Source organism: Melozone crissalis, unplaced genomic scaffold (genome assembly GCF_028551555.1).
Source record: "Melozone crissalis strain CALT ecotype California unplaced genomic scaffold, PUWL_Pcris_2 ptg000036l_1, whole genome shotgun sequence".
Classification (NCBI taxonomy): domain Eukaryota; kingdom Metazoa; phylum Chordata; class Aves; order Passeriformes; family Passerellidae; genus Melozone; species Melozone crissalis.
Window position 1 is genome coordinate 9,024,010 of NW_026535814.1, and position 17,244 is coordinate 9,041,253.

The window sequence follows — 17,244 nt, forward strand, 5'->3', positions numbered from 1 at the left end:
TTCTAGATAAGAAAATAAACCTAGGGACCGTAGAGGTATTAAAATCTCAAAAAACCTGCATGCAAACCTTCACCCCAATAGACATTATGAATTCAAAAAACATGGCAATTAGCTGATTTAAACAAACACAGAGTAAAAGCAACCAAAATGCAGTCAAAACACGGTTTTTTCCACTCTCTCTCGCCATCACGTTGGCCAGATTTTGTCCTGGTTTAGGGCAGATTTGGTAGAGAATCTGCAAAGGAGGGCCCCTCTAGAAAGCAAACCCACATGGCCCCTGCCCCCAACTGGTTTGGGAGGAATTCCTCAGAGAGAAGTGGAAAGAACCTGTTTATTTGACAGGCACAGCACTCCCCAGTGCACAAATTGAACAATACCGGATGACAGCACTCTGAAAAAGGTGACAAAATCAGAAAGTCTCTTTTGGGGGTGGTCACTCTGTTCTCAGTCCCTCCGGCGCTGGGGCAGCTGCTGCAGGCCAAACGGTGCAAACCCTCAGTGCTCCCAGGTCCCAGTCCGGAGCAGCTTCGAGATGGTCAAAGAAAAAGGAAAGGAGAAACAGTCCAGGAAGGAATTTGGACTGTTGGGCTAGAACTAGCTAATAAGCAGAAGCAAAAGCAAGCAGTAGAGACAGCAGACAGAGAGAGAGAGCAAAGCAGAAAGCCAAAAGCAAAAAGCAAAAGCAGTCCTACGTACTGCCCGTCTCTGTGTCCTTGATAAGAGAAACCCAAACAAAACTTTCAGCCTTCAGAGACAGTCTTAAAGGCACAGAACATATGGATGGGGATACAAGCATCATAACGTCACCCCAGGACACATATACAGCAGTTCTGTGTGGAAATGAAATGATTCAATCAGCTTCTGACTTTGCTCTAGTAAAAAATTATCAATTTTTTAAAACTTTGATAATGCCAGGACTTCTTTTTCTTGGCCTGGTCTGTCAAGCAGCTAGCATCCCGAAGTAAAATATAAAAATGATCTTTATATGTTTTTATCTATCACAGTCAGTCACTTTGCTTTGTTCTTTTGGATTTAATTTGGGGAGTAACTTCATGATGAATTTGAAAGTGCAATTTTTAGTAAGCATTTAAGTAGATGTGAACTACAGCAAAGGACTTCTGTTTGCAGAAGTCACTGAAAACACTCCTTGCTTGTTCCAAACCTGCTTGTTTGAAAAGACCTGGGGTTTTTTTGGTTGAGATGACCAAGAGATATCTATTCAATTAAGTGGTGTTTCCCAAAGTAAAGGCTAGCTGCGTATGCTCAAGGCAGTGAAAGCAGAAGCAAGCAAAAAATTCAGAGAAAGAAGTGATAAGATTAAACTGTTGGGCCATGAGATTAAGCTTTGGAGCAGTTATGACAGGGCAAGGCAATTAGGTCCAAAGAAAAGACTAACACCACCCACTGTTCCTTGGTGCTTTCCTGGAAATGTTTCAAACAAGTGATAAAAACTTAAACTCTTTAGTGTAGCCTGAAGTTAGGAGTTGATGAGAGGTATTGGAACAATTCACTGTCTGGCTCCCTGGGATGTCTCTCTAAGGTCAGGAAGGGACAATTCACAGGCATCATTTCCTGGTTCTCCAGAAAGCCAACTCGAGCAGTCTGCTTTGTTCGGCTGCTGCAGTCATGCATGAAATCACGAGCTGTGGGCATGAAAAATGTAGATGGTTCTTGGTTTATGCATTTACATGTACTTACCTTGAAAGCAGTAGCTTGCATAAATGCTTGCAAAGCAATGCTTGTTTGCAAAGCGTGTACCTCTGCCAGAGCACGTGTAGGTGTTGGTGTGATTTACTTATGGCTCCTTACAAAAGTGCCCACAGTCTCTACAGCACTGCAGATTGAAAGCATGAATGAACCTCAATTATTTGTTTATTAACCTGTGGCATGGAAGTGCACTAGCCCTTTCTTTCCTTTTTTGCCCCCACATCCTGTAAAGAATGTTTCCAGGTCACAGTGTCCCAGTCCTGCTGTCATTGAAATCCTTACCAAATCTTCTCTGGAAATCTTTGACAGCAAGACTGGGTTGCTGTTGTGTAATACTGGACCCTTGATAGCCTGAATTACATATATAGCAAACAGCTACAGGTTCTTTGCTTAGTTTTGAATTTCAGAAAATAGGAATTTGAGGATAGTGTTTGGCAGTTACTCAGAATGCAGCCTCCTTGGTCCTTTTTTTTTCACATTTCAAAACTCTGCCTCAGGCTTTCTTGCAAGAGTAACGGTTGTGCTTGTGATTATTTATGTTCACTGAATGAGACATCTTGGGTTTATTTATATTGGTAACAGGAGCTTTAGTGATACTGTATTGCCACAGTAAAAGCAGGATCATATATTTTACTAGTTTGAAACAGAGCTAATCAGGGGAAAATGAGGAGCTGACCCCTTTTTCTAGTAGCTTTTTTTTTTCAGTAGATGCCGTGTATGATCTGAACTAAAACAAATGTCTCTCTGGGTTCACTAGAAATGAGATTTTAAGAGATGGGTATATCTTTATATGTAACTGTCTTAGCCCATGTAGGCTACTCCTGTTTGGAGAGGAGAAATTCATAGTCTATATGGCCATATTCAAGACACATCTGACTACACAGTTCCATTTCACAGCCTGCTTGCTTACTTGGAAAAATATCTCCTAAAGAACATTTGCAAAACAAAATGTCAAAGGAAACATGATTTAGAGTCAACAATCTTCATTATAGACTGGCATCATGTAAAAAATAAACAATTCGCTCTCAATTTTACTGTGCTGTGAAGACAAAATGTTGGCTTATCTTGCATGCTTAAATAAGATCTGCTGTAGCCTAGCATATAGACCACCTTGGCAGGCAATCTATTTGGGCTTGTACTACCTTTTACCATTGATGAGACCATGACAGAACATACTTTTGCAGATGTATTTAATTATAAAAATAATCAGATAAATCACAAATCCCCATCACAACTTTTTTTTCCCCTTAATCTTAAAGCTTGTTTTTTCAAAATGTTCAAAGCTAACGTGGTGTATAGAAAAAGCATCTGCCATGTCTAGTGTATGTTTAAAAAAGAATTGTCTGTCCAAGTTCAACCACTGAGTTAAAAATGATACAGGATATAGATTTTATATTGTGGAAGTACATTTTCCTTTGAGTAACATTTTCTTTTGAGGCTGTTGCAAGATTGAGTTGATTATTACATGGAAGCTGTGGGGGTTTTTTTCCTGATCAATCACCGCTGCTGCGAAAACCATTAAGAGATTTTTGTATCATATATATACACATACATATTTGATGTTAGAATTGTGGTTTGCATTTTTCTGAAATGAAAAATAGGTGTTAATAAGAGATAAGCAACTTTTATTAATTTAACAAATAGGCACTTCTCTTTTTTTGCTTTTTGTTTTTTAAGGGCTTGTTTTAAATTTTTGAACACTAACTTGGAACTTAACAGGATTCAGCCTTATTCAGAATCAGAACCTGAAGGAGTGCTTGCTTCATGGAAATTCAATGAAATAAGCATAGGGCTGTTTGTGTAGCTGAAAAGGGTACTTTGGGATTGGAAATCAGAGATTTAACAGGCTTGGACTGCAACAAGCCCCAGAGCCCATGTGTCTTCTTACCAGTTGAGGGGCCACATACTGGACTGCACAGGCAAACTCCTCCTGGAACACCTACCTGTCCAACATTAGCAAAGTATTTGAAACTTCCAAGATCAGGTGTTCTTCCTCTAAGTGAAAGAATATTAAGACTGTGTTGCTTAGGAGGTACCATAGAAAGTAGCAATTCTGAAGCTATGCACTGTGAATATGGTCTGCATTAAGCCCCTTCAGCCCTTACTAAATGCTGTCCTCCTAGAACACAGTGATACTGGGTTGAGGTCTCTGGTGGACTCAGGGAGTCCTGAAATGCTTTCTACATTTCAGACTTGATTGCTTGTTTTCCAAGCACAAACCATCTGTTTTGTTTCATTGGCATTTTTCTGCTTATTTAATCACATTTTAGTTAGAGCAAAAGTTGTGTTTGGGTCCAGTTGTAAGTGGTGCTGGGCTCTCGCCACCTTCCTTATCCTGAGCAGACATTATGGCACATCAGACCTGTCTGAAGTGGATAGTGGTGCGCACAAATGACAGTTGTTAGCGTCAGATGTGCAGACACCACATTTAATGGAATATGCTCATCAAATGCAAAACACTTGATGTTTTGATGGTACTGAAATCAACAACATCAGAAAAAATAGAAATCTCTACAGTAATTGCCTTTGCTGTTGTTTGCAGAATACAGATTTTAGTGCTTCTATCTTCATCCTCCAGTGTTTTGCTCTACTTGAATGGAGCTGTCCCTGTCTGTGGCACAAGTAGGCCCAAATAAAGCGGGGCACATAGTTACTTGGACTCTGAAATGTTGAAGCATTTCTGGAACTAATGTAGGAATGCTGATGCATTGTACATATTACATCTATTTATTATCCTAGTTCACACACAACTTTGAAAAAAATCAATGAATTGTTGCTATCCACTGAAAACATTTCATTAGCATTTGATACAGTAAACACATTCTTCATGAACTTAAGTTTTCCTCAGTGGCTAGTCTCATAAGGTTATAAATGATGATACATGGTGGCTGGAGGAAAGATCACGTAGAAATCTAAGTGGTACAGAAAATACATCCCTGTACCTCTAAAAGAAAGAGGCATTAATGCTTGAAAAGGCACTTATGTATTATTCTTTTATGAGTTAGTTTCTTGAGTACTGTTAGCTGAAAAAGATGGGTTAAGGAGGCAGGAGGATGCAGTAGGTGATGCTTCCATGGGGCACATTTATCAACTAGGGGCCAGATTATCCACGGAACTGTTTTTCATCCTGAAAAAGTAAGATCACATGAGTTATTTCTGATCTTCATCCTGGGGCATCAGGCTGGGAACAGGAGATAATTAAAGAGGCTTGGACCTTCTGTGGAGACCTATTCCTCAGAGGTTTTGTGTAGACCTGAGTGAAAGTTCAAGCAAATGTTAACCACTGCTGCTATAGAAAGTATTGTTACTATTTACACCTTCTTTCCTCATCTACCTTCCTGTTTAGGCTTACTGTGTTTTATTTTTGGCCTGCTGTACATCCTAGAATATCACTAATTGAATTTTGTGAGTAAATGAATTAAAATAATGGAGTACATAAATGTGTCCCTACACAAAAGTTATTGTGAATGGGAAAATGAAAGTTTTTTTTTTTAAAGCAAAATTGGAATTAATTAACTATATAATCATTGAGCAAATAAAATTGAATGTGAATGGAAGAAGGACATTTAAAAATAAGAAATATAAATTTGATATTGTATTATATCATCATCAAACAATCCCATCAAATGTATCTATATACAATATTTGCAGAGTGTTTATTGTGTATGTGTACCTTTCATTGCATATCCCCTGCTCACATGCATCTTCCAAAAGACGGACATTACTGCACAGAAGACTCTGCAGGGGGCAAGTACAGGTTCATCTGCCCAAGTTTAATATGCTTGCATTCTTACACAATAACCTATCTCAAAATAAATGAAGCTGAGAGTCTGGGTACTAGCACCACACATATCTTGTATTCTTGCATCAGAAAATTTAGTTGTGGTGATGTTTATCTCTAATATACTGCAAATACAGCAGGTTAAATAAGTACAGTGCCTCGAGTCTTCAGTGGTAATAGTAGATACAGGTGGAAGTGAATGGTGGGTTGTGCTGCTAGATCTTACCTGTATGACAACTTCTGTTGGTTTTTTTCCCGTTCTTTTTGCTAGGTTTCACCAAAACTAATACCAATGAGGCAGATTTAACTGCGAATTACAGACTGGGCTAAATTCACGAGAAGGCTTGTTTCCAAATGGAATAAATCGATGACCGTCTTGCAATGTTACTTTTTTTTCTTTTTCTTTTTTTTTAAGGGCTCTCTAAGTAGTTTCCAGATAGTTAAACTCAGGCTTGACTATATGTTTAATTGTATTCTGCTTTCATAACATTACCAGCATTAATGGAATGGTGAATATATTCTCTAAGTTTTGAATCATATTATAGTGAAATGTTAATGATTGTTGTAAAAAAGAAAAGAAAATGCCTTGTAGTCTCTCTGCCAAATGCTAGGGTGTTTTTACACAGAATTAGAAAAAAAACATGCAAAACTTATGATTGCCTCTTCGTTTGATGATATCTGTTGCTCTGGAACTATAGCACTTACCATGTCCATTCTCCTCTAAAGGTGTGGGTCTTTCTTTTCTGGAGTGGTCTATAACAAATATATGTATCTGTAGAGAGATATTGGGACTATGGACATTCCTTTTCCTGAACCTTTTCATTAGTCTGTAACAAAATTGTTTAAACCAGTGGAAATAATTGGGACCTAAATATATCTGCTGTTTCCACAGTGTATGTCTGTTGGTACTGAGAGGTCTACACCTCCCAAAGTCCAACTGTGACCCTTCATATTTCAGTCATACAAACTAGAATCGGGCTAGTATCAAGGAGGAAGATGAAAAAGTGTCTGTCCTCATGCAGGCAACTGGTAGCTGCACAATTTCCCCCATGAACTGCTCTTGTTCTCCAGATATAATGCTTCTCCTCTGCTCCCAGTCAAAGGCAACTGAATATAGTTTCTGCAGTCAGGTCTGTCTTCCCAGTGCCTCACAGAGAAACAGGGGAAGAGAAGGTTTGGACACTTTGATGAGTCTTCTGAAGGGAATACAGATGGTTAAGGTAAAAGCAATATACACCACTTGTCACTCAAGGCACCAGAAAAATCTGAAGAGTTTGGAACCCAATTTCATCATATCTTGAGACAATCAAAATGAAAAGACATTATCTCAGAGTCATTTTGATGAAGGCCTTATTTTCCCTGTTAATTACAAAATCATTTTTATATTTTGTTACTTTTGCAAACAGATAATATGACAGCTTTGGATCTCACATACCAAATCAGTACAATATGTCTTTGTTATACAGAGCATGAATTGACTGGAAATCAACATTTACTAAAATACAATGTTCTCTCCAATATAATGGTTTCTGTCATTTATATAAATAGGAACATGTAAAACACTTCAGTTAAAACAATTCCTGACATAATGTGTGACATCAGGAATGGAGCATATTAAGTGACTGAAAAACAAAATGTAGATACACAAGAAGTTTATATAATGCCTATCATGCATGTAATAAGCATGTTTAGCACATGACATAGAAAAGCATTCTAATACTAAGTGAATAAGGGATTCATCATAGTCAATGTGTGTAATGGAAGGAATGTAACACATTTCTTGGGCAAGCTAGATTGTGCAGTATTTAGCTCTTGTACTAGCCTTCGTACAGCGTTTTTCCATTCTAAAATATGAATTGCTTCTCTTTCATGGAAACAGCTACAAAATTGGTCTTGATCCATACATGGGTTTTACAGCAGTAATACTGCTTCAATTGGAGGTATTATATTGTATATTTGCACTTACCCTAAACAGTTCTTTTATAATCTCTTGTCAATACCATAACAAACTACCCTTCATCCCAGAAAGAAATGAACAAAATGCCTTTGTAAACACCATTATGCCAGTACAAAAGTATTCCCATGATACTAAACTGTGACTTGAATTCATGGCTGCTGGTGGGTAGTAGGCCATTGTGTAGCCTGAATCTATAGGCAAGACCTGATGCTGGGCCTGTGGGAAAGAAATGTGTTGTACAAAGACCTGTGCTAATTTCATGACTAATGTATACAAGTGATTTGGTTGATAGGTAATTTTCATCAAAGACTTGAAACTACATTTATCATAGTGCTCCAGGATATCTTAACACAGCATGTTAATTTTCACGTTTTCTCTGTTTAGGCTATTTAGATGTATTGCCTGTGTTACTCATTCCACAGGAGTTAAGTTTGACCATTTTTTCTTCTGTGGAGGTAGACTCAAGTTCTGCTCACAGAGGTTTTGAAGATTAAAAATCTGTATATAATAAAACCTGACTATTTTAGCTCACTGTAAACAGTTTCACTTTTGAATAGAGCAGCCCACAGGCCTCTTCCCTAATCCATGAAGACAATTCAGTGACAGTTCTGACCCTTGTGGTGGTGTGCACAGCAAAAGGTGCCTGTCTTTGCCTTCTGAAGAGCTACTCTGAGGGAATGGATGTAGTCCCTGAAGGTGTTTTGTTCATCCTTACTCAAAGCTCTTGTATAGAGTACCCAAAATGGATGATGGTTTTAGGGTAAGCAAGAATTATAAAAAACTATTGTACAGGGGAGGGCACTTACTGTTAACTTATCCAGAGGAAAATAACCCCACAAAACCAAAAAGACCAAAGAACACAAACATTTAAATAGATGGGCGAGTCTTAAAGAAATCTATAAATGAAAATGTTGCTCTATTGCAATTACCTATGCTACATTAGTTGTAGGACTGATTAGTTAATTCCAGTGAACATTTACACATCTATGAAGTGCAGGAGAAGTGTCTGAGGGCAGGATCAAGTGTACACTGCTTCTGCCATAGAACTTTGCTTTGCTGGTACACGCACAGAAGCTCTTGTTGTCATTTATACATGGCTATAAAAAGACTAATGACCTGTTAATGTCTGGGAGTTTAGCACCTTGGTTTCTGAATCAAAGAATTAGGACCCAAGAGCTCCTGATTTCCAGCTTTTCTGGTTCTCCACTAACTGCCTTGTGGAATGACCAGCTGTGTTCTCTGCCTTGTCTCCTGTTGCTGGAAAAGGGGATGTTTTTCTTCCTACCTCACAGGGATGTTGTGAGGAATAAGAAGCTAAGGTCTGTGCAAGAGGTTATTTGTTTCTCTTCAACTTGGGGATCATACTTGATCAAGAGTGTGGAAGAGTACTTGAAGACTGTCATAGGTGCTGTACATTTGAGTTCTGTGTCTTATTTGTGTCAGTGTTGATGCAAGAGAGCAAAAGCATATGGTGCTGAAAATTGGGGATAAAAGGAGAACAGGCTCTCTCCATATGCAGCAACGATGCTGTAGCAACAGGAGACAAGATATGTAAGTCACACATTAATTTTTGTATCTTGAGGACAAAAGATTGTATTAAAATATTGGTATTGTTATGAAAATGTCATGAGTTCGCACAAGATAATGGCAACAAGCTTTGAATCCATTTTTAAAATTCATTTATTAAGCAAAATAAAAATTAAAGCACTCCTAAGTATTTCCCTCTCTGTGGGCACAAGTGTGGTTCACAGGTAAGGTATACTCTGAGCAGTAGTTGCAATAGTTGGCATTGCAGGGATTAAGATTTATTGGGACTGAAATCATTCCCTGCTTGACAGCACGTCACAAACAAGGACAGTTGTTACTCTTTGTCCTGAAGAAGATGATGATTCTACTATGTTATCACATTGGACTCCACTTTATATTTTATTGATTTTTTTTTGTCCGTGAAAAAAGGAAAAAAATGTAGAAAACATAGCTGTGCTGTAAACTCTGCAAACTAAACATCAAAGTCCTTCCTATGTGCAAAAACAATCAATATAATAAAGGTTTAAAATTGCAGGTTTTGTCTATTAATTTGTCTGTTACCATTTTTTGAGGTGTTCTGTTCTGCTTTTGGGAGAAGTAAAAGTTTAGCTTGTGTTCACACCAGCATATCGCATATCAGCCCATGGCAAAACCTCAAGGTCTTGTCTGAATGTGGATGGGTTTGATAAACAGAAATAATGAAGCTCAAAAATCAGTTAACAGCTGGATTCTACATGTTCTCTCTTCTCACTGGTGTCTCTGTTGGGTCAATCTCAAACATAATTATCACATTCATTTTCAAAATGACTTGTTTTTCAATCAAGTTAAATAATGGACTGCATATGTAGTCCTTAGAGAAGAGATTTTTTACCTTTTGATTAAAACTGCTGTAGAACTGATCATATTTGAAATGTTAATCATCGATGTTAGCGTGTGGCTGCACTCTGAAAATTGTACTAGATGACACATGAAGACAAATTCCATTAACCACCTACTGAATGATAAAGTAGATGATTGCAAAGGGATGAAAATGTCTGTGTGTAGTGGGGTCATCCTTCCATACCTGCCATAAGGTCATGCATAAATGTGTCATAGAATCGTTTTCTCTTTGGTATCATCAGAAAGCAGGTTGATAAATGTGAAGAAAAATGTTTTGAGTCATAAAAAAAACCCTGATGTTTTTCTCTGAAATGAAACTCTTCAGTAATTTATGTGCGTGGTCAAAATCCAGCATCCCTGTGAAGGGGGCTAGAAGGTAAGTGGCAAACCCCCAGAGATAATACAGCAATCTTGCAGCTCTGAAATTCACTCACACAAATGTGGAAGGTTATGTTTTCCTCTGACAAAAGGAGAAAGTTACAGGCGTATCTGAGAAGTTTTGTGGTACCTTGTATGTCTTCCATTTTGCCTATTGTGCTGGTTTGGGTTTGGGTAGAGTTAGTTTTGTTCACAGTAGCTGGTATGGGGCTGTGTTTTGCATTTGTGCTGAACACAGGGTTGGTAACTCAGGGATGTCTCCCTTATCCTGAGCAGTGATTGCTCAGAGCCAAGGCCTTTTCAGCCCCTATCCCACCCCACCAGTGAGGAGGCTGGGGATCCCAGGAATTGGGAGGGGGCTTGGCCAGGACATAATTTCTTTGCTGTACAGCAGTATTCTTCTGAGAGCAGAACCCTCCTTCTGCACATAGCCATCGGCATCTGGAGACTAGGGATCTTAACATACCCATTCCACAGTGTGTTTGGCAGCTTTAAACAAAAGAATTTCAGAGAACAACAGGATAGGGAAGGAATTCCTTTTCTCAAGGTGTTTACATAACATCAGGTTTTGAGGCTCCAGCAAAGATAAAAGTAGCTATTGTGTTTGTATTATGAAAATTTGCTGTGTCTGGTTCACATGTTTTTGTACACATTTGGAAGAAGTAAAGGCAGGGGAGAAATCCTTGCCTTCAAGGTGATTGGATTCTCCATCTGCCTCCCATGATACTTTCTACTGATTGTATTTTACTGGTGTAATAGCTTGCAGAAGCAAGCAGAACATGACTTATTTGTGGGAGCAGTAGAATCTAAAAATAGAACTTTTATTTCCATGTTCTTAAAACTGTCCCCTGAGCATGTAATCCAGAGAAAAACTGTTTAATTTGTGTCGGTCTTGGATAGATTATTAGACTGCAGCTGCTGTAGTGCTTTTGGGCATTGCCCCTGGGGGTATTACATGGGTGAGAAATGCTGCCCTTGGTGCAGTGCAGAACATCATGCTTCTCTCAAACCTGTGCCTGTGTCTACAAGCCAGTGTCCACCCACCTGGCTGCTAAAGGGTCTCACCTTGAATGTAGGCTTGTGCTGTTTTCAACATAGAATTGGCACAGCCCCAGCTCCTTTGAAAAATTGTGATGATGTTTCTTTCCCTGTATTGACTTGGCAGAGAGAGTTTTTGCAAAGGTTCAGCTCCTAACCCTGACCAGTAGGATTCAAAGTACATCTTTCTTGTTCCAGAAAAACACCTAACCTGCTGCTCAGGGAGCTGGGTGAGAGAGCTGCTCCAGGGAATAATGTCTTTAGCAGAAAGGATGGCAAAAGCCACAAGGCTGTGAATGAAGTCATGAAGGAGCAGGAGATGTTCATGCAATGTGCATTCGCCCATCAGTGGCAAGACTTGAACTGTCCTTCAGAGGATAGCTCTTCTTTTAATAACATATGCTTTCAAATGTGTAAGCAACTCACTGCCCCTCCTTTCTGTCTGTCCCACGTGTAGGCACCTACCTGCAAGGTGATTCAGGGCAAGCAACACAACTGGCAAATCTCTTAAAGAACAGGCAGGTCAAGCAATATACTGCTATGGCACCTTAGTACAGTACACTGAGGGATTTTCCCTTTTGATTTCTCTAAATGAATCAAATTTGTTTGTAGATGCCCATGCTAATTACTTTTATTACTTGAATAAATTCCTTAATATTCCCTTTGGTTCTCTAGCTGGAAACTAGTAGAAAAGGGAACTGAAAACTTCTCTAAATGCAGAGAAAACCTGTTTCAAGAAGAGCAAAAACTGCAGCCAGGAGGAGAATTAATTTGCAGAAACTGAACAAAAAAACAACATGAAAAGCAATCTTACATGTTACCACCCAAAGAGCAAAGGCAAGCCACAGAAGCAGCACATTCATACCACTTAAAAAAGTATACATTAATGTAATACAAATTCAATCTCATCTGTTTAAGCAATGAGTGAATAAAGACTATGAATTGGATCCGATGCCTATATCTTGGAAAATCACATTTCCCCCACCCATTTTGAAAATTTGGCTGTATGAGCAATTAACACTGTCGCTCAGAGTTGTCCAAAAAACAAGACAAGCTATGTGATGCTACAGCAGGCAAGGCTGTCATGTCCAATAATATCCCTAAAAATACAAACTTTAATCAATCGCTCTGGCTTGCCCCTCATTTTTGTTTAGTTCCATCTTGCATTTGTTGCAATCAAACCCATCACCCATGCTTTCCTCTTTCTGGCACCCTACTAATCCTACACAAGTAGCTCCCTCTGCTCAAGGAAGACTGCTCAAATTTCATCAGTTTTCCTGCTTGCCAGGACTTGTTCTTAGGAGGAGGAGAGGAGGTAGTAGTGTGTGTGCCCGTGTTCTGCTGAGCCGTGCCAGCAGGGGAACTGCAGAGCAGAACAGCAGAGCAGACATCACGGGCAGAGATGGTGCTGGGGAATGATGTTAGAGAGCCACTGCTGAGCACCAGCACCTCTGGTGTTCTGGCCAGTTTCTAAACTGCCTCTCACACATCTGCTGTCAGAAAAAACCACAGATGCACAGTACGTTCTTCTCTCTGTCTCTAGTTTTATTTCAACTAGGAGATCACATGACTGCTCTGTTTGAAAAATTAAAATAATAAACTCCAATGAAGGTGATGAATCTGAGTGAAAAGCCAGGGGCTTGGCCTGGGCGTTTTCCTGACAGAGCCAGGAAAAGCTCTGGGCATTTTCCTGACTGCAGTGCCCACTGGGGCAAGAAGGAAGACATCAGGCTTGGACATGGCTCTTCTCAGATCATAGATGCTTGTCCTGTGGGCTGTGCATATACAGTGGTGGGGGATGGGGCTGAGAAAGGCTCAGGACTTCTTTGGAACAGAAGGCAGGAGCTGAGATCTGGGACTGAAACGGCACAAACTCAGTTTCTGTCTTGCATGGTGGAACCACTACGGGAAGCTTCTCATCGTAGTGCTAATACTTCTTCAGGATTACAGGCTGGTATTGCTGATTTTCTGCTGCTGTATTGATTAATACCAACATTTTCAGATTCCTGTCTTCTTCAGGCAACCTTTGGTCTGGAAAAGGAGAAAAATAAAAAAAGCCAACTGCATAAATCTGCTAGCTATAAAACTGAAGGATGGTGAAATTATTCTGCAACACCATATCCATATTCTCATTAGAGCAGTTCAGCATTTTTAGGACATATTAACTGCTACAGCAAGAAGAAGAAGCTGCAGATCAATATAAAATAAACCACAGCTTCACAAAAGCCAATTTATAATTTCCAAAGTACTTTCCAAAGTACTTTTCCTCTGTTGTGCAGGAAAGTCATCACTGGTACACCAGTGGGACAAAGTTACAGAGAAAGCCTCGGACCACTTAGGATATGGAGTTGCAAAACTCATCCAGTCTGAGAAAAACATCATCAAATTATAATGACAAAAACCTGGAGGTAACCTGTCACAAAGAAACTGGGAAAGGGGTATGATCACTGAGAACTTCACTTCAAAAGTGGAGAGGTCACGGCTTAATTCTCCAAATTGCTCCTGAGTATATCTCTTCAAAACAAGCTATCTGACTTATTGCAAAACAATCCCTCTGAGAAAGCAACAATGTGAGATCTTTTTTCCATAGGGATTTTAACTTTGCAACAGACTGTTTTCACAGTGGAGCTGAAAGGCGTAGAGAGACCAGGGAGCAGCACCACCACATCATGGCACTGCTGGTCCTGGGGCAGCAAACCCACCCACCAAGGTCATGCTTCCTGGCTCTTGATTTGGGTGGGATCCTCCTTGGGGTGATCTCTACAAGTGCATGTGTTGTTTAAATATATCTTCAAATTTAATCAGATTTAAGTGTGCACCTGTGGGCCTCCAGGAACACCTTGAGGAGCATGAGCTTAGAGTTGAGGGTCAGAGGAAGTCAGAGAACAGGCATCGTGGCCTGAGAGGGCTTTTTGGCTGCAGCAGGGTGTGGCCAGGCAGGACCCAGCAGCAGATGGGAAGCAGGACACACTGCAGTCCCAAGGAAGGTGGGAGGGGAAGGCTGGGAAGTGCAGTGCAATGCAGGTCTCTCCACGCTGCCATTCCCTTCTCCGAGTTTGCTCGAGGCCATGCAGACATGGGCAGACCCTTCAGCCTGCTTTGCAGAGATTTCACATCTTCTCCCAGAGATGCTGAGTGCTGAGCCCTGGATTAGAGGGACACATCTGAAGGCTTTCTGTGTACAGAATAGCACTTTTGACATAACAAATTCTGGCAGTACCTGACAATTTTACCCCAAAGGAAGCCCAGCTTTTAGTACAAGACAATATGCACAGCATGATGCTTTAGCTGGGGCAGGTGCATGGGGAAAGTGTGGGGAAGTGGAGGTTGCCCAGAGCAATTTTAGCTACTTAAACATGAACTATTAAATGTGTATTAATTTAGTGAGAATGTGGCCTAAGGATCCCAGGATTACTGATCCACAGTGTATTCTTTCATCTTTGAGTACGCAGTAAATATTTAAAGTACTTGGCTTTCAAGTGATTAGGAAGGGTTGCACTAAAATCTAGAAATTATCTAATAATAATATAATCTGAAATAATCTAATAATAACAATACATATACAACTAGATTTAATGTAACAGGTTCTGTAAAAATCTAATGAATGAAGAGGGTAGGAAGAGAACGGCTTTCCTGTGAATTTCTTGCCACTCATCACTCCAAATTTTGTATATTCACACAGTGGTTAACAGTTTAAGGGAACTTTGTCAAATCAAACCCAGCAGCAGACATTCATCTTAGTAATTACTGGGGCCAGAGAAGAGGAAGCAAGTGCTAATATTACCACCACTATCTGCAGGTGAAGCCTCCAGTAATAAAAATGAATACAGCTGGAGTCCCACTAGTTACACAGAATCTTTAAGGTGGGAAATGAAAAAAAGATAACTGGGTTTGCTGAATAAATCAGCACTGCCACCCCTGCTGGGGAATGTGGTTACGTGTGTCGCAGCAGGAGGAGGTCAGCGTCCTGCGCAATTACCCGGGGAGCGGTGGGGCTGCGGCTGGAAATGGTGCACTCACAATATCCCTCATCCACAGAGGGATAACACCCAAGTGCACTGAAATGACAGGAGGAAAGGTCAATTCTTAACTGTTTTCTGGCACTAAGCTGCAGAAGACTGCAGAGAAGGAAAGCTGCTCTGTTCTCTTAGGTGAGTTAAGCTGGTGGTCTAGCATGAGCATTAATTCCTCTGCAAAGCGTGATTTGCTGGGGTGGTGTGAGCCCCAGGGTTTGATTGCTGCCTCAGCTGTGAGGCTCTGGGTGGCAGGGTGCCAGCCAGCCCCCACCAGCACCTTCTGCCAGCTTTGTTGCTGTTACTAATTTTTAAGGCATCAAAAAACATTAGAGGTCCTTAAGCATGACATGGAGCTGTGGCTGAGATATTATTCAAAAAGAGAGCTCTTTTGAATTGCTATTTGAGTGTTCACAGTAAGATTGCAGAGGTATTTGCTAACCCTAGTAAACAAAAAATCCCTGCAGCTAAGAACCATCTCCAGAAAGCACAGGCAGGGTTGTCTCTCCCACAAATGTTGTCCCTCCACTGTTTTTCTTTCCCCCCAGTCATGTACAAATACAGTATTTTTCACCCTTTATCCTGTGTGGAGAAAAGAAATTCAATTTTTTCTTATAACAAGAGTTTTTAAAAATACCTCTTTTTCCACATGATCCTAACAGAATCCTCAACATGTGCACATATGTATGAGTGTAAGATAAAGGGGGAGAAGATGGTAGGCAAACATGTTACAGTGATATTAAGTGGCATGGGACTAGAAATGCCACAGGATCATTTAAAGATAATTTAAAACCTCTTTGGCCAAGTCACCATCTCGTTGCCTGTCCTGGAAAAGCCACTGTGCATCTTATTAAAAGCTGTAGTGCCTGAAAATCCTGTGGCCACTTAAAATGAGGGAAGAGTGAGACAGCAAGTAAGTGAAAGTTCAGCTTTCAGAGTCTGAGAGCATTTTTGATGACTGAAGAGCATAAGGTTTACCAATTTGTATTTTGGACAGTTAGAGCTGACAAAGCTCATGAAGTGCTGGCAGAGCAAGATCTATAGTAGATCATCTCCTCAGTAGTGGAGATGTGTATTACTTCCCATGGATTACTCTTGGACAGGTGGAAACAAATACCTCTGATTACAAAATGGGAAATGTGTGTGATGCCAGAGCCAGGGTTCCAATGTGAGCACTGCTGCCCTTGGGGCAGCTGCGCCTCCAGGCAGGAAGGATCTGCTGGGGGCCAGGGCTTGGGATAAGGGTGCTCTGAGTGTGCTCAGTTTGGACTCTGGCTTTTAATCAGGCCCTGGAATAGTCCCCAGAGGATCTTGGTACAATGAAAGACAAAAGAAAAGACAAGACTATCTAGAAAAATCAGCTCATTTTAAAATTAACAAGTTTTGGAGAGGAGCAGTTGCTGTTCTCCCATGCACAGGAGAACAGCAACTTTGTTCCTTGTCTATGCCCATGGCTGGAAAAGTCTTGTAAAACTTGTTTTAAACAGCAACTTTTGGCCAATAGTGGTAGTTTTCCTCTTACCAGAAAAGTTGCTATTTTTCCTGCCATCTGACAGCACCATTAGAAACTCATCCTTTCCCTTAACCTTCATGTCAGCTGTTACTGAGTAAAAAGCAGGTTTGGTCATCTGCACCTCCCCCTATTAAATGCCCTTTTCATAATTAATTATACAGCAACTCTCCCAGGGTGGTAAGTCTGGCAAATAATGGTGTATTCCAATGCAAACATTCTTTTGATGAGGGTGAATCTGCTCCAAGAGAGCAGGCACAAGGGACAGTGCAACCTCCACCCACGCCCTACAACGGGGTCGTTCCTCTGATGTTTGTGGCTAAAGGGACTTACAGGATCCTGCTGTTCAAGGCAGTTTCCCAGGTTGCTCACAATAGAAATCCTCAAGTAACCCTAGAAAAAGATGAGGGTATTACATGACTGTTTCTTGGGATTTGTCATGGTGTACAGTATT

At 40.3% G+C, this 17,244-nt stretch overlaps 1 protein-coding gene across 1 annotated transcript in view; it reads left to right on the top strand.

Moving 5' to 3' along the window:
• Window positions 1-9,517, top strand: part of OXCT1 (3-oxoacid CoA-transferase 1) — an 85,075-nt gene extending 75,558 nt beyond the window's left edge. Inside the window, exon 17 of the mRNA XM_054283260.1 lies at window positions 5,760-9,517. Coding sequence (XP_054139235.1) covers window positions 5,760-5,795 — 36 coding nt within the window. The 3' untranslated portion in view covers window positions 5,796-9,517. The remainder of the gene's footprint in view (window positions 1-5,759) is intronic.
• The last annotated feature ends 7,727 nt before the right edge of the window (window positions 9,518-17,244 follow it).